The following is a 25,673-nucleotide window of genomic DNA, read 5'->3' as shown; positions in this document are numbered from 1 at the left end:
AGTTTGTTGTCCCATCAGTCTGCAGATAATGGAAACCTACCTTAAATGGCATAAAAGGCACTAAAACAGCTGTCAAATCAAAGAAAAAGAAACAGTTCTTCATGTCTTGTTTTTGTTTGGTTGGTTTTAAACCAGGATGATTTGACTGTTAAGATCATTATGCCCTTGGCCTTTCTCCATTTCACTAGTATACAAACAGCATGAATTCCTGAGTACTCAAAGGGTGAAAAGACAGTTCATTTGGTCTGCAAGAGGGAAAGTGGAAGGATGTTTTGGTCCTACAGGTATAGAGACTTCAAGCTAGGTTAATTCCTTAATAACATTTATTGAGATGATGCACATAAAAAACCCCCTTAGCTTTAATTAAGCTGCATATTATGTTTTCTTAAATATTTTATTAAATAAATAATATTTGAGGTAATAAAAAAATCATTCTGGAATATAATAATGTCTCAGGCACTGAGGGAATAGAGTATGAAACTCATTACAATGTAGTAATTGAGATATTACCTTGTTACTTGCATTTCAATACTTTATCTTGTAGGTTAAAGAGTTCTCAGTGATAGTTATTGGAATTTGTTTTAAATTAGTCCTAGAAGGGTTTTCCTTGTATTCCCTTTATAAAAAAGTAGATATTAAATATTTCAATTACAATAATTCTGAAGTTTAATATAAATTCAAGAAAGTTAAAAAATATCCATTTCATTTCAGGAAAGTTTCATGTCCACTAAATTTAATACATATTTCTCCTTCATTCAAGAAGACTGAATGAAGAAAACAGTAATTTTACTGTAGCCTATTTATACAGTGGAACAAATTGCCAACACTTGTACTAGACAGTTTACCTAAGGAAGTACATAAAGACAAAAACTAAGCTTTTGTTTAAAGTTCAACTTTTATATTGAAATATCCAAGCTGGAATAACCATGAGACATGTCTGGGTAAAGTATGGAGCCTCCTAACCTAAGAAAGAGGAGTTAGCATAAACACAGAGGTTAGCAGGTCATATTCTCTAGACCCTTGGACAGAATCCTACAGATGTAGGTCCATTTCTGGCAGGTCAGTCCATCACATTTTAGAAGAACTTAGGTGTCTGTGCCAGTGTTGTCTCATTTTTCTCTATGTTTTGGCAAATTTGAAAATGAATTCAATACTGCAAATGAATGTATTACCTAGCATGTTTACCTGTATATTCAAGGTCAAGGCTCCTCAGTGAGTTTCCTAAGTATTAATAACAGAGCTGTGAACTTTCAGGTGGCTTTTTCATTCAACTTTTACTGCTTCTGATGATTAGATTGAATGAACTATTGACCATTGTTCCATATTATACAGCTGTTCATTATGAGATTTACTGACCTTTACTTGATATTATTATTTAAGAAACTTTGGAGCTTTATGTCAGTTTCTGATGGCAGTTTTTGTCCATCAAACTAGTAAATATAAAAAATTTCTCATAAAATAAAAAGCATAGGCATTGGATTTACAGAAATAAAAAAAAAATCAGGAAGTTTTTGGTCTATGGGTTAGCAAGTAATGCAGTCAAAACAAGACTGTAAATCCAGAATTACTGAATTGAAACCTAATGGTGCATTCTAGCTAACAAAATCATGCTTACATTTTACATTATGACTTCAAGCAGATATGGCCACAGTACAACCTTCAGTGTTACGCAGAAATATTGAAAATAGGTCTAAGTATCTCTCTGCTATCCATTAGTTTGCAGTACAGATGCTAACAAAGCCTTATTTTTCACTTCAGTATTACTTCATTTCAGGCTCAAACCTCTGTGCATTACAATGCCATCCTGCTTTCTTTTCTGCAGTTTAGTCCGCAAACAAGAGATAAAAATGTTCAGAGCAGCAGAAAAGGTTCTTCCAATCTTTCAATAGCTTCTCCAAGGACAGTTAGCTGAAATACATAAATAATTGAACTGTGGTAGCAGAGATAAACTCCATCCTGTTTTGATTGCTGAGGCCACAGCAACAGCTTAGCAGAAAAGACAATGCCAGGATCTCATTGTGCCTCCAGATCAGGTCAGCACAATCCTAAAGGTTCCTTCTTACAACTCGGGATTGTTGTGACCCAGGTGCAGCACAGAGCCTTGTTGAACCTCACACAATTGACATCAGCCCTTTGGATACAGCATGCAGATCCCTCTGCAGAGCCCTCCCGCCCTCCAGCAGCCAACAGCCCTGCCTGATTTGGTGTCATCTGCAAACTGAGGGGACACTGGATCCCCTTGTCCAGATCACTGGTAAAATACTGAGCCCTGGGGAGCACCATTGTTGACTGGCTGCCAGCTGGATGTAGCTCTACTCACCACCGCTTTCTGGGCCCAAGCAGCTGGCCAGTTTTTCACCCAGTGTCCAAACCATGAGCAGCCAGTTTCTCAGGAGAATGCTGTGGGCAATGGTGTCAAAGCCTTTACTTTGATTTACAAAGCACTGTCTGTGCTGCACAGAACTATTGTCCATGCCTATTTGTCTCCTTCTTACCACCCCTAACGCTCACCTCCCTGCTCTCACTCCTCTGTGTTTTTTGGGCACTCAGCCCTTTGCAACTCACTCTGGTCTACAGTTGAGCGCAATCAAAATCTATTTCTCATAGAACATTGGGCACCCAAAGCTGCATATAATTGCTAAGCAGTCTTTTAGCAAATGAGCCTGAGGGCTCAGGTCATCCTGCAGAAACCTGAAAGGACAAGGTGGAGACAGCCAAAACTTTGCTCACAGTAGTGTTCTGTGTATGTCTTGGATTGTGTGAGCCAGGAGGGCCAAGTCTCCCTGTCCTGGGTCTTCCAAGGCTCACCTTCATGTGGGCTGACATGTTAGGGACAGGATGCTTGTGTGTCTAGTAGCCTGGACTAGAAAAATAAGCATCTTCGACAAGTAGGGAGAAAAAAGGTCTAATATTGTGAAAGGTGTCCTTGTCCCTTTACAGGGCAAGGAAAGAGGTGGTGGGGTTATACTTGAGGAGATTGGTCAGGCTTAGGATAGATGATAAGAGGAGCTTGTTGGACATTCATAAAGACTTTGTTGAGTAAGTATTTTGTTCTGTAACAGAAGCGAAGTCATTTTCTGTATCATCCAAACAAGCTTGTAGGTTGTTTAATGATACAAAAGTCTCACATAAATGGAATCCTGTATAAGATACAACAAAGCCTGATTTCAGGCTAAACATTAGCCTCTTTTAAAAGATGTATGCCCATCATCAAATTTTTATCCTTTTAGATAAATGGGTAAGTACTACATTTCATACTCTTTATCTGTGAGGCCAAAGTATAAACCTCCAATTCAGACACCTAAATGAAATGGTCAGATTTTCAAATGTGTTATTCAGCCATTCTCAGGCAGCACATTTCAGAATAGGACCGTGCCATTTAACTGTAACAGATCAGTCAATCATACAAATAACTACAGTTTTTCTCAAAGCAATGTGAATGCTGCCATCTAGCTATACAATATCAGCAAATCTCTAGTCCAGTTCTGCTAGACACAAACCATTTCAGTTTCAGTTTGGAATAGAGCAGAATAGAGATACAAAAGTTCCAATTACATTTCTGTCAATTAAAAAAGCTGACTGCAGGATTCATTATAAAAAATATAGTATTATAAAATACTAATTTAACAGCAAACTGAAAGGATAAGAACAACAAGGTTAAAATTATTGCATCTGATGGTGAACAGGCCTTGTGAATGATGTATTTTATAAATGCAGGATTTTATTTTTCAAAGGTTTATACATGCCTTCAGAAAACTGGACTTAATAATAAAGTTTAAAGTACACATATGTAAACTGAAGTCCAGATCCATTTCCCAGTTTAAGATTTATTTACCGAAGATCTGCATTTCTACAAAACACTTTGTTTAAGAAATATCCATTTTGTTATGTTTGATCATAAACTGCTTGGAAGTGTTTATGTAGTGTCAGCTGAACCCTCAGTATTCTCACAGTACTGTTTGAGTTCTGCCATGGCCATATGGAGGCACTTTGGAATGAATATCATTGCACACTCAAGATGTTGATCCACCAAGCATCCCTCTGAACACCTCTTTGGGTAACCAAAGAGAGAGCAGTCACGTGCACAGGACTCATCCTGATACTGCGAAGGCCATGGGTGGTCTCAGCACCTAGACTTGGGAACTACACGAATTTTCACATTTCATCCAGAGCATTATATACAGAGTTGGACAGAGCCAGACTTCCAGACTGCTGTTTGAGTTTGCTCAGTAGATAACTACAATCACTCTAGTTGAACTCCTGCTCATCAATTTGAGGAGCTTGTATTTCAAAACAGAGATATATGACTCCTTCAATTATTTTTCTAGGTGGGGAAAACGAATGTAATTATAGGACAGATATGCCACCTAGTTAAACACATGGTCTCTAAGTACAAAGCTGTTGGGAAAGCTATCCACTTGCCACCTGAGGAAAAAAAGATGTGCTTCATCTAGCACACACATAGTGAGACTCCAACTAGATTGTGAAATTTATCCAAAGACAGACATACCTTAAACATAAGAGGAGAGGAAATCTACATAAGCAGATGTTTTTAATCTAGTATTTAATATAACCGTGCCAAATAGGACACAAAACATGACAAATATCTTTGCATAGGATCAGTTCATAAAATCCTCTAGTCTAGAAACTGGCCAGTACCAGGTTCATCAATGGAAGATGCAAGAAAACATGGTGTTATTTACAAACTCACAGCCCTCAGGCCCATTCTAATTTAAGCAACAGGAGATAGGTCTGAACTTCAAATTGTGAAGAGCAGAGACTACAAGAAGATGACGCAGAACTTCCATGGGCAGGGTCACAGATTGCCTCATCTAAATCATGGAGAAAACAGATGTTCCCCCACATCATCTGTAGCAAAATCTTGATGAAATTTATTCTTACATACCACATACATGTCACATCTTACATATTACAAGGCCCTAATTCTGCCAATGTAATTTTATAAAGTTTGGGTTTATGTGCATTTGTACACACACACGCTCTCACAGACACAGCTAATTAGAATTACAGCTTCTTATTAAAAGAGAAAGAGACTACATGCAATCAAATTACTAACTCCAGTCATCACAAAGGCAAAGCCACTTGGACATTGAATAACATGGAATAAACAACAATTTTACTGCTGCTATATTTAGTTTTCAGTTTGACATATTAGTGCTTGATTGTGGTGTGAGCCACAGAAACCAGAAGACAGAAGAGAAGTTAGCTTTCATGTTCCCAGAGAAAATAATTTATGGTGAAGTGCTATCAACATGCAGACCTCTGTTTCTCCTAAACATCAAGAGTATTAAAAAATATGTTTAATTATGGATTAATTATGAGATGCACTGCTTTCTAACTCTGCCCTTTCAATCTTGCATTTTTAATCTCCTGTGTAGCCTTCTACTCTCTTCAAAAAACCTGCAAAACAACAACCAAGAAACCCAGGATAAATGTCATAATTCAGTATTATTTATTAGCTGTATACAGTTTCACTCCTGCACTTATGAAGTGCAAAGTGCCTATCAAAGAGTTTTGTGGTGCCCAGCTTTGCTGTGGTCTGTCACAGCACCCATAAACCATCCAAGAGAATAGCTTTGTTACCACTAGTTTTACAGAGCCAGATTTTTTCCCTGGTCTTTCCACTTCTGACCATTTTTGTCAACTCATTTTATGTATTGCTGAATAAACAAACTGAACTCCCAGTCAACTTAAGCTGGCCCATCATCTGTCTCTCTCATTCTCTCATTGCTGTCCCCATTAGCAGACCCTCCAAGAGCACATTGATCCTTTTCCAGAAACATTTTCCCAAGGCTGAACTTGAGGACCATGTTTGTATTATCTCTGACAGTCAGGAATATTAAATCTGGGGTCCCATAAAATGGTCTTGATTTCCTGTGCTTGCTCTGTAGGTACAACACAAGAATACAACAGACTGGGGAGAGAGCATTTAGTGATTACACACATGCAAATAATTGCTTCCAGCAAAAGGCAGGAAAAAACCTTGCAGAAGGTGTCAGCAGCCTGGCACATGGCCAAATGCAGTGCACAGATGCTGTCTGGACCTGGATCTGTTTCATTGAACTAGAGCCTCCTTCTTCCAAGGGTAGAACCTGGTAACAGCCAGGTTATTCCATCACCCTTTGGGACTGGCCATCCCAGATGGGATCATCTCAGGAATTAGGTGCCTTTCCAGATATTTCATACTTGTCTGCTCTAAGTGCATTACCCCTGCTTGTAGCCCAAGGCTGTCAACACTGCACAGAGATGTTGAAGATGTGTTCTTGCACCTTAACAAAGTGCCAGTTCAGTCTGAGGTCAGTGGCTGGCATAATTTCAAAAAGGTGCAATATTACCTTTGTCAGACAGCTCTTATTGCTGTTTCCTTGCTTGGCCTCAGGATATTTTTTCTGCAAACGATTATTGAGTTTGAAGTCAGAAAAAAAGGTAATAATCACAGTGAGATCATCTATTCATCTACCACAAAAGTTTTTACTGTTGTTAGAAGGGGTGGAATAATTACATATGTTGTATCCACACAACAATGGTTTATTGTATTTCCATCAGCGATTAGGGGCTGCTGACTTAAAGCATTCTGTCTATGCATCCTGATTCCCATCAGATGTGTAATCAGGTTCCAGTTGTGATAAATAGGTATGATTCGTGCTAATAAAAATTGAAACAGTAATCAATATTGATACAGTAATTAATATTTGAGAATAATAAAACAGTTAATAGTTAAAAGTTCTAATGCCAAAGAAGAGAGGGAAAGGAGGGGCTCCACCCACCCCCCCTTCCCAACAGATGTTCTCAAGAACCACAGGAAAGAAGCTGAAGATACAGTTGCTAAAAATGACCAAGAACCTGGTTGGGTCCAAGAAAATGCTAATTATAAGGGACTTATTGCTTTGATATGTAGATGCAGTGATATGTTAGTCTTGGCTTACACTGTACTGGCTTGGTGCGCATGTGTAACCCAAAGGTGAATTAAAGGACAACGAAGAAGACTACAGGGCCTTCATCAGTGACGACCCCCAAAGACTTGTGCGACCACCAAACTGAGTGGTGGCGCATGCGTGGTAAAGGTGGTAATGAAGGCGGAGACAGAAAAGTGACAAACCGAAAATAGGAGGAGATGGCATTGACACATGGCATATAAGGGGTGACTTTTACTTGGCAAGCTTGTACGTGAAGTGGCAAGGGTCAAGAACCCTGCCCTCCGTACCCCGCGGTTGTTTTTGCTTATACGCTATTATTTGAACCAAATTATCCCTTGTTTATATATTTTATAAACTATTTAATTAATATTGTTTGGCCTTTTTATGATGCGATAATTGGGCAAACATAACACAGTTGTACTGGCGTTTGGTGTCAGTCAATGAAATTTATTTGCATACAACTATGTGGTTTGGGAGAATTCTCACATCATTTTTACTCACAGCCTCACTCTCCCAGGTTTGTTAGCATTTACAGATCAGTCTGAGATCCCTCAATGATTTTACTGTTTGTGATGCTTAAGTAGCTTAGAAAGATATATACATGCCTATATACCTTAATACAGATATATTCACAGATAATGCCTAGCTTGCACAGAACTTTATATTATTAAAGTATAAAAAGGAGATATTTGGGGGAAATTTTATGAGAGTGCAGACAAAAATTAAACAAGCCCACAGTGGATGTTAAGATTGAAATCACTAAAGATATAGCTTTTACAAATGACGTTGAAGACTTGCAAAAAACCCACACAGTTTAAAATTTGCAGATTCAGGTGAGGCAAAAGCAGTTTATTTCTATAGCTGTAGGAGGGAACATGTCATGGTAGTAATTCAACCCTCAGTCTAATTCTGATTTAAAGCAAAAGTACTGGGGCTTATACAAATTCACAAGAGATACAAGCTGCGCTGTGAGGTGGGGGGTGATACAGCAGAGCAGTGTCTGGTGGAAGGAAAGGCTGTCAGGGCACATGTGCCCAAGTGCTCCTATAACAGCTCAGAGCACAGTCTTGGTACTCAGCTGTCCAGCTCACCCCTCCCTTGCTTCTGACACTGCTGTGCCCCTCATCAACTTCTGGACTCGCAAGGTCTGCTCCCACAAAACAACGTTGGCAAAGGTACCCTCTGCATGGTTAAAAACCTTTAAAAGTCCTTCTGTGGCCCTGCTTCAAAAGAGAGTGTCACTTTTTGTCATAAAATAATTCTTTATTTTGTCATAAAATAATTCTTGTGTTGATCGTAGATGGTGGTGACAGCCACAGAAACCAGAAGTCAAAAGAGAAGGGATCTTCCATATTCCAGCGAAATTACTTTATAGTGAAGTGAAATCAACATGCAGACCTCTGCTCCTCCCAAACACCAGTAGCATTAAAAAAAGAGGAGAAAAAAAAAAAAAAAGGAAGTAGGAATACTGTATGAGACGCGCTGCTAACTCCGCATTTCCAATTTTGCATTTTTAATCTTCTGTAGAACCGTTCCAACCCTGCCCCCCTAAAAACCCCAAAACAAAACAAGCAACAACAAAAACCCAACTCACAAAAACAAACAAACAAGCAACATTCAAAAATACAAAGAGACAAACAAAAAGCAGAAAAAAAACAACACCAAAACCAGGACAAACTGCACACTCCAGCGTTCTTTATTAATTGATGAAGCTCCGCCCCGGGCTCAGGCCGGCCCGCGCCGGGTGACGCCACAGCCGCGACCCTTCGGGCCCGCCCGCTGCGCCTGACCCGGGCGGGGGCGGTGGCGCAGGCGGGGCCGGGCCGGGCCAGGCCAGGCGGGGCAGGGCTCGGCGCGGTGTGGAGGCTCCCGGCTCGGTGAGGCGGGCGCGAGGTCGGGTCCCGCCGGGCTGTCGGGGGTCCCTGCGGAGCCGGGGGGCGCTGGTTGTAGCGGGGCGGGCAGGGGGAGGCACCGGAGCGGGCCGAGGCCGGGCAGCGGCCGCCGGAGAGCCGAGAGTCCCCGCGAGCAGGTGGTGGGAGGGAGAGGCTGGGAGGGCCGGGATCTGGGCAGGTTGAGGTGACCCTGATGGTAAATAATGTATTGAATGTTTTGAGGGGTTATTTGTCAGAATATTTCGGAAAAGTGCTCCTTTTATTTTGTCTGTTTTGTTTTTAAAGGATTCGTGTCAGACCGGTTTGAGTTTCTTGAATCTGCTGAAACGTTGGTAGAGATCCGAAACCGGCAGGCACACATAGCTAATGAAATAGTATTAAATAGCAGTCTTACATAACCCTGAATTTTCCATGACGATCTTGCAATGTTTTGGAATGGCAGTACGATGTCTTTGTACTTCGGTGCTGCGGAAAGCGTCAGTGCCGGCCAGCGCAGCTGCGAGGTGAAGGGCATTGTCTGCCCTCCTGGTTCTCTGCTTTCTCTTTTAGAAAAGTGACAAGTAGGCACCCGGGGCCTGAAAGCTCTGTGGTGACAGCATGTGATGGAGGTGCAGACCGAGGAGTCAAGAAGGAAGCTCTTTTATTTGGACAGAAATAATCTTAAAGCAGCAGTAGATGAGGAAAATTAGACGTGCTGAGTGAATGTAGGTGCTGGGATACCAGCCTGAGAAGAAGGTGTAGTTTGAAATGTCGGAGGATGGCAGTTTACTGAAGTGTTTGGTAATTTTGAGAGGAAGAATTACTTTAATAGCACTAACTCTTTCTGTTGTCTAGTCTGTGATATTATGTAGTATGACAATTTTTTTTTCTTTCCTTAAAAACTAGGAGTAGGCCGCCACTTAATGAAGAAATTAAAGCTTCTTTAAACAACCTAAATAAGCTAAAAGCATAAAAAGGTAAATTACTTAGCTAGTACCTGGCTTGTATTAGTTTATAGTCTAGATACCATTTAATTCTTTCAATTCTTGAAAGTTACTAATACTTTCTTACTTGCTCTTTTCATATAGAAATAAGGCTTAAACAATTGTGTTTGCATGGTATTTCTTAGTTGGTGGCTGAGAGAAAAACAGTTTTACAAATAAGAAGAGCTCTTGGATTACAGGTGTTTTAGTTTGGGGTTTTTTTTAATTTTATTTGCATTTTCCTCCCCTACTCTCCTTCAAAAATAGTGAGTTAGCAAGTGTATCTGCCTCTGTCAGTCAGGCTGTTTAATCCTCTTAATAAGCCTTAGACTTCATGTTTACAGTCTAGCAGTGAGATCCACCGTTGACCTGTATTTTTCTTAATATATATTACTTTTTAATGGAGTGGACTTTCCTGCTTCAGAGGAAGGATGGGTGAGAGGGTAGCTTACAATATCAAACTAAACTCAAGTTTCATTGTTGCACTGTAGCCTCCTTTGGTCAAGTCACTTAAAACCACAGAGTATATCTATACTGATAGAAGAAGAAGGGCTCAAGTGCTCGACTGATCTGTGATTATTTACAGTGCCCTTTGGCTCTTGCCTCAATTTTGGACTGTCTTTCTCTCAGACAAATTTCCTCTGAATCTTAATTAACACTAAATGGTACAGATCTGAGCTGTTCTGAACAGGCCATAGGACCAAAGATTAGCTGGCAGTGCTCTCAGTATTGTAATACACATTATCCCATTCATTACAGCTTTAAAACAGAGGAAATGAGATTCAGCATTATACAGGAGTGGATTACTCCTGTAAGAAGTATTACAGGAGTAAATATTTAAATATATACAGATAAATATTAAAACATGCAGGACACTTAAATGCTATATTAAGATTGTACATTAAAAAGTGAAAAAGTGTATTCCTTGGATATGATTAAATTGCTATTTAAATGTTCTCTTTCAGATAATATTTATTCTTGTGTTGTGAGGGAGCAATTAGATAAGCTTATTTAATACCATCTATTCTTTTGTATTAGTTGTAATCAATTACTAAGAAAGAATGAAATTTTAGTTCATGAAAGAATGAAAGTTTAGTTTAATGAGAACTTTTAGTTCTCACATGTTTAGCTTGAAATCCACTGTGATGTCCTTCCTCCATTTCCAAGTGCACTGCCAATCAGATGCATTATTTGGAGGTGACTGTGCTGCACATGTACTGCAAACTTGGGATGTTTCAGACAATCAGAGTTCCTGAGCCAGCTTTTGTGGCTGTGCTGTGCACCAGTGCTCTGTGGACACTGATGGTGCTGACATGTCCATTTCCTTACAGAGCTTTTCCAGTGTCATTAAAGACTGAGCTTTAGCAAGAACAGTGCTGTTGTCAGTATGAGAACTATACAGTGAAGAGTAAATGAATTAAATAATAAGTTGAAATGTAGTTAGTATTTTACTTGATGTCACTTCTTGTTATATATTCTTCTTCTTTGCTAACAATCACTAGCAAAAGGATTATTTGAAACCTGTAAAGTATCTTTGCATTAGCCTCACCCAGAAAAAAACCCCAAATCAATAAACATGGGTCAAAGGGGACTTGTACTGCAATTGTGCTCACACAAATGAATCATTTACTTCAAGCCTTGAGAAAGGACTTTATACAGGCTTGGGGATACAGGCACAAAAAATCTTAAATCACTACGTTTTGCTCAATAGAGAAGTAAATGGTGATGATAGATTAAACTTGTCTGTCCTTCTCAGTCTTCTAAATATTTTCTGTGTTTTAAGAACCTACAATTCTCAAATCAGAGTCTTTACTGTTAAATTGGTTTTCATCTTCATACCCTAATTAAAAGGAAAAGTGGATTTTTCAATAGTAAGTACAAGTGTTGACATACAGTGATGTGCTTTGCCTGTCACCATGTTTTTCTGCTGTAAGGATCCAGCTATATTCACAGCCTTGTAAGGAGTTCTTTCCAATTGCTTTTACTCTGATTGTTTGCTGTTGTGCTGGTCAGGAGCATACTCTTAACTTCCAAAGCTGATGTCCTTGGTGATTAGTAAATACACACTTATGCCAGTGTTGTTCTTTAGCTTAAAGATGCTGAGCCTCTTGGCAACAAGTGACTGCAGTCAATCAGCAAACTCTCCTCTAGCCCAAAATTTGCTACATGATGGGCAGTGAACGTGGTGGCTTGAGCTGCTGCTGACCCACTCCACTGGGCTGCCTTCTCTGTTTTATTCTGAGCTATGTATCTGTTGTTGTGCTGAAACCACACATCTTGACTTTATGTGAAATTGGATTCTGTAGCATCACAAAAACAGATGCCTCCCAGATTACATGGCACTTCTGTTGTGTGACTGCAGATGCACCAGTTAACTAAATGCTTTCTGCATTTTTGTTGTAGAGTGTGGGAGCAGAACACAGTATTCTTTGCCTCTTTAAAATGTTTTCATGACCTGTACTTTGTAAGTTTCTTTGTTTTTGTTGGAGTAGAGGAAGGATATTTTCCAGATTATTTTTTTTTTAGTTTGTTGATAGTCTAAAACAAGAAGAGACATTAAGTAAACTTAAATGTAGGTACTATTTCAGGATTTTATTACAAGTTTGGATTTAATTATTTTTTCTTTCCAAGTAATTATTTATTATTACTGATCTCCTTTCTTCTTTTCACCCATTATATTTGTAGAGACTAATCCAATCTCTTAGCCTTTGTTGTATTGCCTTGGTAAGCCAAACCTACACCTTTCTAGGGAAGAGTGATTGATTCATCAGAGAAAAAACCTTCCCACCTCTTCCTCTTCTGGCACAGCTTCCTTGGATGTGGCTCAGTGTGTGAATTCTCACCAAAGCTCTGTACCTTGGTGTTAATGCTTCTGCCCACATAGTGGACGTATTTTCAGTTTTGCACTTTGTATTTTACTTACCCCCATGTTTTCTGTGGCTTAATATCATTGTGATTGACAGATGTCTCCTTTCTTTCAACTCCCTTACTGCAGAGAATCATGGTTTTGCTTGAAAATATCTGCTCTTTAATTTAATACAGTATCCCATTTTTGTTTGATCATATTCTCTTCTAGTATAATTGCCTGCATTTCCTCTCAAGTCTGCCAGCAATAAAACCCAAACCAAACCCAAATTCATTGGAATTAATTATTTGTATTTCCTGTGTTTGGCCAAGACTGAATCTGTGTACAGTTAAAACAATGAGTTAACAAATTTTAGAATTCAAACAAGCCTGCTGGATTCTTTTCCACACTTCAGCTGAAATACATCAGGCATTTTGAGGAATGCATTCTGAAACAGACTTAGAATCTGCAAACTTTTGTACATGTTGGAACTTCCAATTTTTTGCACTAGGGATGCAAGGATTGTAAAACACCAGTTGCCTTTTCTCACTCTATAAACACTGTAAAGGAAATAAGTAATTCCATGTTTTTATTTTGTAAAGCACAGCTTTAACTGTTCAAAGTATATCACAGTTTTGTTTGTTGATGTTAGTTGATCGAGATCTAAAAATCTATTGAGTGCTTTCTCTTAAATTATTCAAATGGAAATATACTGTATGAAAGTTCAGCCTTTATTTAAAAAGACAAAATGGTAACTGAATTTTTTAAAATCTTAGAGATGTTTTTGGGAAAGTTTGATTTTTTTAAAGTTAGTTGTTTATTCCTCTTGTTTGCTACTGATCTTGAAGATGAAAAATTTAGTATCAGGCACGCCCATGTTCTTCTGATGTTTAATTATTAAGAAATAAATATCTGTGATGCAACTATATTTGATGATTGTAGATTCCTTGCTGTCTTGGAGTCATGTCAGCTGAATCTGAATGTTATTAGGAGATAACATATCAGACATTGTTCCAAGCAACTAGATAGATTTCTGCTAATACAGGCAGTAGGGTCATCATTAAGAAGACATTTTATTCTAAGGTAAACATTGTTTGGCTTTCTCTCTGTATATTCTTATTGATTTTTATTCCAATTTGCAGTAATGGAACAACTGCCGGATCCGGTTATGCAAGCAGATGCAAATATTAAAGCCATTAATGAAGAGTACAGGAAAGCCTTTATTTTTATCAATAAAGGACTGAACACAGATGAACTGGGTCAGAAGGAAGAGGCAAGAAGCTACTATGAGCAAGGGCTTAACCACTTGCTCCGAGGAGTTAGCATTCCATCAGAGGGTCCTGAGTGTGCAGGGCCCCAGTGGGAGTCTGCCAGGCAAATGCAACAGAAGATGAGAGAAACCCTGCAAAACGTTCGTGCTCGACTCGGCAGTCTAGAGCAAAACACCCCACCAGCACAAGCATCTCCTGCTATGATGGATACCCCTCCTGGGGTGCCCAAATTATACCCCTCCATTCCTTCCAAAGAAAAGCCAGAAAGACCCCCTCCCCCTAATTCTCTGCTTGTTACAAGTCAGTTGCCTGCAGCAGATGGAAGTGTTGCAGCTGTGAGTCAGGGGCAAATTCCAGCTATGAGTCCATCATCTGCAAAACCTCTTTGTCTGCCAAATGAAGCACCTCCTGCCTATACTCCTCAAGCTACCAATGGCCACTTTACTGTGTCCTATGGCACAGACTCTGGGGAGTTTTCTTCTGTCAGTGAGGACTACTACAACAACAAATGTACTCAGCCACCTCCCCTGGAAAACCTGGGAGTGGATGCAGATGAGCTGATCTTGATTCCCCAAGGAGTACAGATATTTTTTGTGACTCCTGACGGGCAGGTTAGTGCTCCTTCATATCCTGGATATCTGCGCATCGTCAAGTTCTTGGATACAGATAGTGAAGCTGCTCGGAATCGTCCACCGGCATTTCTTCAGGTAACAGGAAAATAATTTTCTCCTTTAATTAAAACTGTCATAAAGCTCTAACAGGAAATCTTCTTAGGTTCTTGCTCTTGTGAGCCTAAATGTCCCTGTGATGAAGGATGTTACAGGTGCTGCAGAAATGGTTTTCTGCAGGTACACACTTCTACAACTCTTTCTGTGGAAAGCACCTCTGTGCCTTCCCAAGGTTTTCAAGTGCTCACTGTTCTGGTGAATTCTAGTATGTAAAGGACTTGACTTAACATGTCTTTCCATTTCATAAAATTGACTTGTTTTTTCATGAGAAGACATGAAAACATTTTGATTCACCTGTTGTAACAAATCAGGATAAAATGAGATTAGGGGCTACCCACTTCATTGTTAATTAGTGATAAGGTATTGCAGTTACAACTGATAATTTGAAATATGAGAGTCCATGTTAATCCAGACTCAGTACTACAGATAAAAAAGATGCATTATTTGTACTTTTTCAGTCCTTACTTTCTTCATGTGGGCATGTTCTGTAATGAACATAATATTTCTGGTCTGGATTCTGACTTTGGATCTTCTTGTTACAGCTAAGATTGGCTGTTTTGGGGTCTGCTGGATCCTGATCTGGGGTCTGCTGGTTCAGCTCCACTCATGTTAGGTGTCTTCAACAGTAGGCCAGTGACAGCCATGCATTTCTGTTTGTCCTGTCATATAAACCTGTCCTGAGATCTCCAGAGTGGTACAGGCACTGTGAATCCTGACTTGTTTGGCAGTTCTTTTCATTTGGGCCTCAAGATGAGACCTCAGTTAAGAGAGGACCAGCCTGAATTCTAGTTCTGTGACAATTAATACTTTCTCTATATTAGACTGTCAGAACTAATCAAGAATGATAGTTCCAGAATCACATGGGGATTGTTTTTCTTTTTTCTTTTTTTTCAGGATGGTATAAGGCTTTTTATTTTTCATCATAGAATCATAAAACAGTCTGAGTTGGAAAGGACCATAAAGCTAATTTATTTCCACCCCCACTGTCATCAGCAGGGAACCTTTCACTAGAAGGTTCCACTAGAAACTTTATGGAAAATCAAGTTTAGGGCGTGTTTCAGTATGTTCTGCCTATCTTTCTTTTTAAAATCATCCTTTGATTCCATGTACTTGTTTTTCCTAGGTTTGTGACTGGTTGTATCCTCTGATGTGTACTCAGTCTCCTGTTCTGTGCTGCAATACTGGGGTCTACATGTTCCCCGACACGATGTCCCAGATACCAGGGTCCTACGTGGGAGTAGTGCTGTCGTCAGAACTTCCAGCAGCTGACAGAGAGCTGTTTGAGGATCTGTTAAAACAGATGTCTGACCTACGAGTCCAGGTAAATTTCTGGGCAGTCTGTTATAAGCCAATAAGGGAAGGTATAAATCATCAATATATCGTCACATTTACATTTAGTTGTGTAAAATGACAGATTTTTGTCTTGGTGGTAAGCTCATCTGTGAGAAATAGATAAAGTAGCCGTGATAAAGCAGCATTGTAATGAAACTGTCGGTCCTGTGAGATGACACAACAGAAGTTTTAAAATACTAAACTGTAAGCACGGAGTGGAGTTCAAGATCATTTTTAATATTTTCTCTATTTTTCTGAAAGAGACAGGACCCAAAATGAAATTACGTGTTCAGGAGAAAGCATGCTTTTCCTTATGTGTACATGCACATAACTCTCAACGTAGTTTTGATGATGGCATTCTTGGAATATCATGCCCAAATGTGTTTACAGTTCAAAAATGTTAAGCCACTTCAGAGAAGATCTGTGAAAATAGTATGTACTTCAGAAATCTGCCTTCCAATGGGATCTCAAAGTAGATGATTCTGGTGCTTTATTGCAGTAAGATGTTGACAGGTAGAGAAAACAAACAAAAAAAAAAACCATAGTCTAAAAAATGTGCAATAAAATTCAGTGATTTTTAATAAAGTGGAAAATATTACTGTAAGAGCCCTGGTGCATAATTTCAGAAAGAGTGGTGATCAATAGCTACTTAAAAGATTATAGCATGATTAAATATTTTCATGCAAGAATGTTGTTGATTCACCAAAAGCTGAATTCATTGATGATGAAGGACCAGTTTGGAGCATCCCATGAGGATAGAGTTCTGTTAGGGTGTAAATCCTGGTGAGTTCAGCAGGGAATTTCACTAGCACAGGAGGCCACTAACTTTTCTTAAAAGAGGAAAGTACTACAGAACTATGTGATATTCACTCACTGGATAAAATTCTGTCATTTTTCCTGTGTAGAAGTAGTTCAAATTGGATATCTTATTAGTTCTATATTTCCCTAAAACTTTGTGTTTTTGTTAATGTTCCCTGATGCGATGTCACAGGTGCCAGGATCCCATGAGAGAGTAGGGTTACCTTCAGAGCTCCCAGCAACTATGAGAGCACATTTTGAAGATAAATTTAAACAGAGGTCTGGCCACAAAGTCCAGGTAAATTCCAGGACATTCAAAAATCTTGTAGTTAAAAAAAAAAAGTCACAGAAATGCATGTTAGAATTGCTGATTTGATTGACAGCAGCTGTGTATGCTGTCCTGTGGTTTTTTTTTTTTTTTTGTTGGATGGCTTTTTTGTGTTGTTGTTTGGTTTCTAGTCAAACACCAATTCTGTTACTGCAGCCTGCCACATTTCAAATCAGCATATTTCTGAAGTCTTAAAAACTGTGATATAGCACAAGTATTTCAAAGCCTAGTCTGATGGCCATTTAATGTGTCTGTTTTACATAGTAATTGTGAGGATCTAATTGACAACCATATTTAATATAAATACAATACTGAGTTCCCTGTCTTATTAGAGAATCCATTTTTGCTCCTTAGGGTAGATCTTAGAAGTCTTGTTGACTGGTTTTCTGTATAGTGTCCCAACCTGTGGCATAACTAAATTACATCTGGAGCACAGTTTGGGTTTTTTAATAAGGTTTTTTTTGTTTTTTACCTATAGCTGTTCACTGAGGTAATTTCTACTGCTCAGCCCTCCGAGTGTTTTGGTCACATGCTGAAGACATTTCTTGAGCTCCAAAATATCACATTGCTGTCAAACAGTAATGATGATGTAGTACATGCCAGTGATACATTGTTAACCTTCTGGGTAGCAACCTCCTAAGGTTTCATCTATTCTTTCCTGTTAATGTTGGTTTTACTACAACATTCAACATGTGCAATACCCTGCTTTTATATCCAGTAAATATTTCAGGGGAATTTAAGAATTCCCTGTATTAGGAAATACTGTTCTGTATTGTGTATTGTGATCTGCCGGTGGATTTAATCTATAAATGCTCTCATTTACATTCTTCTAGACTAAACAAAAATGTTTTTTCTTTCTGTCATTAACTAGCAGTGTTTTCAGTCTTTGAAATGCTTGAGGGGCTTATTTACTTTTACATTGGACAAGTTCTCTTAACAAAAACTTAAACCTATTCCAATTTTCTTAGGTTTCTGTAATTAAAGTTTAATTATACATTGCCTGTGAGCTGTATAAAGTGATGTTACACATTTCAGAAGTGTTAAGCAGCCTGTGGTAGTGGTTGCTGTGTTTCAATGATTAACATTTACTACAGAAATAGTAGAGTTTGACACGAAGTAACAAAGGACCTGCTCACCCAGTGTTAAATAAGGGTCAGTATTGTGCACAGTTTGATGTTTTCCTTGGCTGTGCCAATCTGAAAAAGCAGCAACAGCACACAGCATGAATAATCTCCTTTATTTTTGAATTTGAGAGGAAAGAATGAGGAACAAAACAACCTCAACAGCAGCATTCCTTTAGTGTATCTGGATTCTCTATCCAAAGACTGCAGTTCCCATGCTGAATAACAAAACAGTTGACTTCTGTCTGAGAAGATAAAAATGAGAGATGGACAGTCTCTTATCTGTTTTGCTGGTGAACAAGTAGTGTAAATTTTCCCTGCTTGTTATTTGGCCATATGGCTTCATTGGCAAGCAAACCTTCTCATTGTAGCTGGATGAAAAAAAAGCTAACCTGCCTGATAAGCTTTCTTGGATGTCTAGAATTTTTGTGGAAAAAAACGGAGTGTTAAATTTAGCTTGAGTTTCTGTACATCTACCCAAGGCATGCACAACTTTAGTATTATTTGACAGTGGATGTGTATGAGCTAAACTAGAAATACTGATGATAGGTTGCAAAGTAGATGCTCAGATGTTTGCTTTCACTTGTCAGCCTTCTGAAGCCTCGAGTGATGCAATTCACTTGCCTCAGACTGTACATATCCAGCCACAACCTGAAGAAGCAGAAGATCAGAAAGAGTTACCAGAATGGAGTGAGAAAGTTGCCCATGGAATCTTGTCAGGTACAGCTGTAATAAGGGGACTTGTGTTGAACAGAAACCAATGTTAGTGACATTTAAACATATTTTCACCTGAATGCATGGGTGCTGATAGAAGCGGAGTCATCAGAAGTAGTTGTGCACTAGTTCCAGTGTTGATCCTCTAAAGGAGGCCTTGATGAGCTTTATAAAAACACGTAGAATATAAATCCATTGCCAACAGTTTGTTCATTGCAAATGAGTTTGGCTTCTCATTTGACTCTATTAGAATATCACCTGCTGGGACTCAAACCACTGTGACAGAACAATTTTACCCCTGTATGAACACATATTGCAGTAGGCATCTGTTGTGATTTCTGCAGATAAACATGTGGGGTTTTTTTCCTCTGAGAACCTTTGGAATATACAGATGACCAACAGCTGATTGTATATGAATCTGCAAGGAGGGCTAGAGGGTTGGGTTTGTATGTTTTCCTGAGTGCTAATAGTATTGAGATGTGCAGTTCTATAAATTCTAACTGAGCTGGTGCTGGCATATCCATGAAAAAACTGAGTATCTGAATTAGGCTGATGTTTGGATGTGGGCTGGCTGTAATAAACTTAAATAAAATGAATGTAAAAAGTGGTGGTGTATGTGCAGAAATTACTGCAGGACTTCTGTGCTGTCCCATTCAGGGGACAATATAATTGCAGACTCCAATGAGGAATGTTTCTAAACCTTCCTGTTTTGCAGAGGCAGAGGAGGGATAGATGAAGGAATCACAGTCCATAATATTGTACATACTAAGAAAAACAATGTTTGCCTTGAAGGTGCATCTTGGGTAAGCTGGGGCCTGATGAAAGGAGCAGAATACACGGGTAAAGCTATTCACAAAGGAGCTTCTAAACTGCGAGAGCACATTCAACCAGAAGAAAAGCCTGTGGAAGTCAACCCAACTGTAGCAAAGGGGCTTCACGTAGCAAAACAGGCTACTGGAGGAGCTGTGAAAGTCAGCCAATTCTTAGGTAAAAATTTCTATCTCATAGAATATAAAATTTTTGTCTTAAATAATAAAAACTTTGTAAAATGCAAGCTGGTTTCTCTTGCCAGTAAACGGGAGGAGTTAGTGACTTGATAAAATTCAGAGATCAGTAGTTTGTACCTAGTTATCTCCTGCAAGAGATGTGCTTTAAGTCTAGTATGTATTACTTGGCCTTGAGACATCCTTTTCTTTCCTAAAAGAATAGTCTGTACAGTCTTAAGTTTGCCATGCTTTTGAAAGTTTTAGACAGTTAATTCAAAATGTTGTCTCTTATTTTTTAAAGTTGATAACCATATTCTTTAAACCTCTACTCTGACTGGTTACTAACATACAGTAACAAGAGAATGTGTGTGTACATATTTTTAAACACACACACCTGAAACAAGTCTATCTAACTATGTATAAATATCAAAATGGAAATGGCCTGGTATTCAGAGATGCCTGGAAACCCTAACAACTCACAGTAACTTAATTTTGTTATTTATTTGCATATAATGTTTATATTTACCATCTAGTGACTCATCCAAGTTTAAAACTAAATTGTGCTGATCTTATATAACTACTTTGAAGGGTTGGAATGCTTGTAAGAAAGACTTCTACAGAAGACAAGTCAGGAAAGCAGCAGCTTGTTCTCTATCTACCAATTAGAGATAACAAAGCAGTGGAAACAGTTTGTTGAAATTTGAGTGTGAGATGCGTATAAATGTTTTTAAGGCACTTATTATTCACAAGGCCAACGTTACTTGTTTCTTAGGGCTTGCAGCTATGTAGAACCTGAAAAATAAAGTTGCTTTGTATCAGTTGGGCGCTTACATGTGGATTAAAGTCTGTCTTTTATATAAGCGTATTTAAATAGAAACATCACTTAAGACTTCACTGAAACTTCCTGTTAATTATGATTAAAGATTTTTAAAGAAGCATGTTCTATGTTCTCACTAAATAACCTGCATACTATTGTTTTGTGGTAGTTGAAGGGGTGTGTTCTATAGCAAGCTGTGTCGGAAAGGAGCTGGCTCCACACGTGAAGAAGCATGGCAGCAAATTAGTTCCAGAATCCCTAAAGAAAGATAAAGATGGAAAATCTACTTTTGATGGTGCTCTGGTTGTAGCAGCAAGTGGAGTTCAAGGTAATAAAAATTCCCTACACTTTTTTTTTTTAAAAATTACATATTTTTAATGGTATGAACTGAAATAAGCTGATTGTTTCTACAGGGTTTTCAACAGTGTGGCAAGGTTTAGAAAGTGCAGCGAAGTGCATTGCTAAAAGTGTTTCAACTGAGACTGTAAAAACAGTCAAATACAAGTAAGTAACATTTTTAATGTTTTCATCTTCTATAGCACACTGTTACTGTCTCTGAATACTGTCAAGAAAAGCTTATGAAAGTGCAGGGAAGCTAACTGAAATGCCTCCTTTGCTGTAATTATGTAGCATGTGATAAGGTGGTAAGTAACGAGCATCTCTTGTATGCAAAAATCCGAAATGAGGAATTGGAGGAAGTATTTTTTTAGTTCTTTGTAGAAGTATTACAGCTTCAGGCTGTCTTACAAACAATGTTCAGATTTATATCTTTGCTCTATTATGTAATATCATTATGAAAAAAATTTCTGGTTTAAACCTCTGAGCTCTAATCCTGAATTTATGCAAACTTAGCTAAATTTATGAAAAATAAAAGAATCTTGTCTGTCACCAGGTTTGGCTAAAGCAAGGCAGTACAAAAATTAAGAAAATTTTGTAAGGAAATCTAAGATATATATAGCAATAATAGAACAGTCTCACTTGCAGAATAAAGATGTTCTTAGAAGAAGATAGTAGGAGAAGAGGACAATAACATTTGGGATTAAGATGATGATACTGAGTTGATGGAAAGATGAAAGCTGTATGCATGTGGAGAATAATGGAATATATTGAAATAACTGTGAAACATGAAATGCACCCCTCACAAAAAGGGCAGTAGATTTAATAGAAAGTGAAGAGTAAGCAGAAGCAAGCAGTTTCAATGGAATTGGTGATAAGTGTAGCAAAAGAGATATTTAAAAGGATTGCTGAAAGTGCATGCAGGCTACAAGCCAATGGTAACAAGATAAACATCAGCATACAGTATTAAGCAGATTGGCATTCAGGATTGTGTTGTGATGCATTTCAAATGGGAGGCTAAATAGCAAAGTTCTAGTCAGGTGTGGTTTATTGCTAATGGTTTTTTTGCAGTAGGAATGTCAGGAGAAATTGTACTGGTACTCATTTCACATAAATTCATGTTAATGTTTTTGTTTTAGATACAAATATAGGAAATATGGAGATCAGCAGAGAACAGACACTAAGAGTGAAAAACAATAAGTAACTACCTGTTGTAGCTAACTGCAGTATGATTGAAAATATTTGATATGGAATCTTTAAAATCTATCCTTGTAATTAGATTAAAATTTTACATAATCTCCCTTCTGTAAGCTGTTCTTTTTATTTCAGTGACAAAGATGTCTGCCACTCAAAATACCAGTGAATGAGCTAAATTCCACTTAATGGAAACAAAGCTAAAGGGGCACCATCAGTGTCTCTAAATAAAATTTGAAAAAAGGCTAAAATTTAGCTGCAGTACCTTTGTGGATGGAATTTTAAAGAGATGCTCATCATATGCATGTTGATTAGAATGGGTGGGAAAATGTAGCTTCAGAAGTAATGTGTCTGCCAAAGTCCCATGCTACTAACTTTTTTTAAAACTATTTAAATAAATGCAGTGTATATATCTGCACAATTTTTAAGAAAAGAGTTAAAAATTATGCACTTCAGGCAGGCAGACTAAAAAATTAGTTATCAGACATTAGGAAGTTGTTACTCTTACTGTACTGGATAAGCTACAATCGTACTTTAAATGAGGTTACTTATTTTACTGATGCTGTACTAGCTTATGATGTTCCTGATGTGAAAATAATCAAACTGACAAACTAATCAAACTGACAGATACATCTGCTGTGAGATTAATTCTCTGTCCTGCAAATCCAATGTTGATGATTCAAGGCTGTTGCTCTATCAGAGAATTAAGGAAAACAAAAAAAACACGAATTCTTTTTATTTGGTCTCATTGTTAGTTCCAACCACACGCTCTGGCTGTTCTACTGATATATCATAAATTTTTTGGATTCTTTGATATTCTTTGCTTCTCTCTATCTTGAGGTCCTCAAAGAACCTCTTGTCTTAACAACCACAGGGAAAAAGTAACTCTGCTGACTGCTGGGATTCTGATGCTGCCAGGAATACTTCCCTTTTCCCTGGTTTGTCTGACTGCAGAGCTCTCTAGAGAAATGTCTGTCTACCCAGAACAGTTGAAGTTACTGTTCTCACTGTGCTCTTGTCCTCCTTCATTGTGCTCTCTGTGCACAACTGAGTCCTTAGTGTGAGACTGCCAGCTTGCCCACTAAAGCACAAAGAAGCTGGACTCACAGCCCATGGGAGAGAACAAAGGTTTTTATTGCTTCATAATTTTCATTGTGTCCTCAAGATAGTTTTGTTGACCCTTTAGGAGTTCTGTATGATGCAGCATTCCAGGTGGGGGTCTCAGAAGAGAAGAGGAGAGGGGCAGAATCGCCTGCTGGCCATGCTGCTTTGGATGCAGCCTGGGATACAGTTGGCTTTCAATATAGAGAGTGTAGGAATTTTACCTAAGAACTAAGGTGAAAAAGGACCTTTAGTGATTGCACAAAACTTGTCTCCCCTCCCTTCTTATCATTCTATAAATAGGTTTTTACTCTTCAAAATTGGAGGGGAAAAAGGGAGAAAGACTGGAAGTGTTCTTGAAGAAAAAGAGAAGGAGCATATTGATATTTTCAAAGAGCAATTGATCTGATAGAGGAGCAGCCTTTATTCAAATGGCTTCATAAATTCTAATTTTTTTCTTTAGACATTTGGGCACTGTGCCTTTTTTTTTTTTTTTGAAAATACCTGAATTTTGGCTCTCAAAAGAATTCAATGAAGATTAAAATACTAAGTATACAAATCTACAAAACTGTTCTCTTTCCTTAGGTATGGAGAGGATGCTGGTGATGCTACAGACAACGCTATGAATTCTGCAATCAATGTTGGTGTTACAGCATTTAACATTGAAAATATTGGTATCAAATCTGTGGTAAAGAAAACTGCGAAGGAAACCGGCCATGCTGTGCTAGATGAATATAAAGTATTGGATAATGAAAAGAAGGGTAAAAAATGAAAGCAATTAAGTACTTCTCAGAGCCTTACATTAAACTTCCTATTTAGAAGTAACTACACTGCTCATCTGACATTGAACATAAGTCACAATGTACTTTTCAAGCAACTGTTACTTAATTTAAAAGGAAAATGTAAAAGGAGGAAGAGTATTTGCAAGAGGAAAAATGAAAGTTGTCACCTCCTTGTTCAGTACAGAACAAGAGGTTTAAACAACTGGATCAGGGCTTTAGGCAACTGGAAGTTTGCAGTTCATATACTTGCATCTTTAAGCACTTTTTCAAAGTAATATATAGAATAATAGATTAATATAGAAATACTATTGTGAGTATTTTTGTAACACTTTATATTTATAAAGAAGATGGTGATACAGAAAGAGTAGGATGGCTAGTTCTGGAATAAGTAAAATTACCAGTTTTGGCTTTATAACTATCCTTAAGAATTAGTTTTACTAATCAAGCCTTGTCTTATTTAGTATGTACTACTAATATAAGCATTGTGTTTCATTGTTTCATAGAGAATTTCTCTTTTCACCTACAAAAAAGCTGATCTTACCCAAAGTTTGTGCTAGGAGAAATGAAAGATGAACCTCAGGTAATTAGGTAGTCATTCCCTTTTAAACTTTTATTTTTCCTCATCCAGCATATAAGTAAACCAAAGATACCAAGTATTTTTTCTAAAAGAGAGTATTTACAGTTCTAGAAAAATGCATTTTCCAGTTGACTTCATAAGGAATATACAAAGATTCTTTGAAATTCAGGTTTTTATGTAGAGAGAATAAGTATGGTTTTGCATAAATTAAAGTATTTTTCTGTGAAAATATTAGAGGGCACTGGGAAATTCTATGCATTCTGTACTTTTCAGCTGATCCAGAAAGATTGAGATTATATATCATGACCTCATAATGGAAGACTCCTAATGTTTGAACAAATAGGTCTATTGGTCGTCATCTTTATTCCATTAAATTGATAGTTGCACAAGGGTGTGAAGTATTGAAAAAGACAATGAAGACAAACCCTTTTAATTAAGAGTTGTGCAAAATAGACACTTCTGTGTAGATTTGTCATCCCATTTGTACCACAGTATAAAATAACTCAAGATATTAAATCCTTGAGATGCTTTGACACTGCTACTTATTTAACACTTTACTATTGAGTCTTAAAGCTACTACACATTCTAATATTGGCTGGACCTACAACAGGCAGAATGCCAACCTGCAACTTTTCTCCATTTCATGTAGATGGAGAAAATAACTATAAATTGTTGGTGGCAAGTGATATTTGTTGAAGATTGAAAACAACTACAGTCTGTTAGAATGGTAATAGGTGCATATTTTGTGGTAGCTACTGCAGGTGTGTGCTTTAAAGTGAGAAATGTGAAAGAAAGGATCTAACCACTTGAAGTGTAACTTTGATTTATGCAATAAAAATAAAATCTGTGCTTGATCTTTTATGATATGAAGCTACTATATGGATCCATAAGTGGAAGAACTAGGACTTCTTCAGAAATAATAAAATAGCAGTATTGGGGTATCTATACAGT

General features: G+C 38.0%; 1 protein-coding gene across 8 annotated transcripts; it reads left to right on the top strand.

The window, feature by feature from the left end:
- The first annotated feature begins 8,662 nt into the window (after nt 1–8,662).
- Nucleotides 8,663–25,592, top strand: SPART (spartin). 8 transcript variants are annotated; one of them, XM_005482460.4, is made up of 10 exons: nt 8,663–8,815; nt 13,780–14,615; nt 15,760–15,957; nt 16,960–17,064; nt 18,806–18,935; nt 19,722–19,916; nt 20,902–21,060; nt 21,146–21,236; nt 22,208–22,268; nt 23,949–24,122. In XM_005482460.4, the coding sequence occupies exons 2-9, from the start codon at nt 13,782–13,784 to the stop codon at nt 22,266–22,268; spliced, it is 1,773 nt and encodes a 590-aa protein (XP_005482517.2). In that variant the 5' UTR covers nt 8,663–8,815; nt 13,780–13,781; the 3' UTR covers nt 23,949–24,122. The 8 variants fall into 8 exon arrangements, with proteins under 8 accessions (XP_005482517.2, XP_005482515.2, XP_005482516.2 ...); XM_014263995.3 differs by lacking the exon at nt 22,208–22,268 and adding an exon at nt 9,716–9,786 and having other exon boundaries at nt 8,679–8,815; nt 23,949–25,592; XM_074535342.1 differs by lacking the exon at nt 22,208–22,268 and adding an exon at nt 9,716–9,786 and having other exon boundaries at nt 8,734–8,831; nt 23,949–25,592.
- The last annotated feature ends 81 nt before the right edge of the window (nt 25,593–25,673 follow it).

The sequence above is a fragment of the Zonotrichia albicollis genome, chromosome 2 (assembly GCF_047830755.1).
Source record: "Zonotrichia albicollis isolate bZonAlb1 chromosome 2, bZonAlb1.hap1, whole genome shotgun sequence".
NCBI classification, from domain to species: Eukaryota; Metazoa; Chordata; class Aves; order Passeriformes; family Passerellidae; genus Zonotrichia; species Zonotrichia albicollis.
The sequence above is the reverse complement of the archived record's forward strand: the minus strand, read 5'-3'. Positions and strand labels throughout refer to the sequence as shown.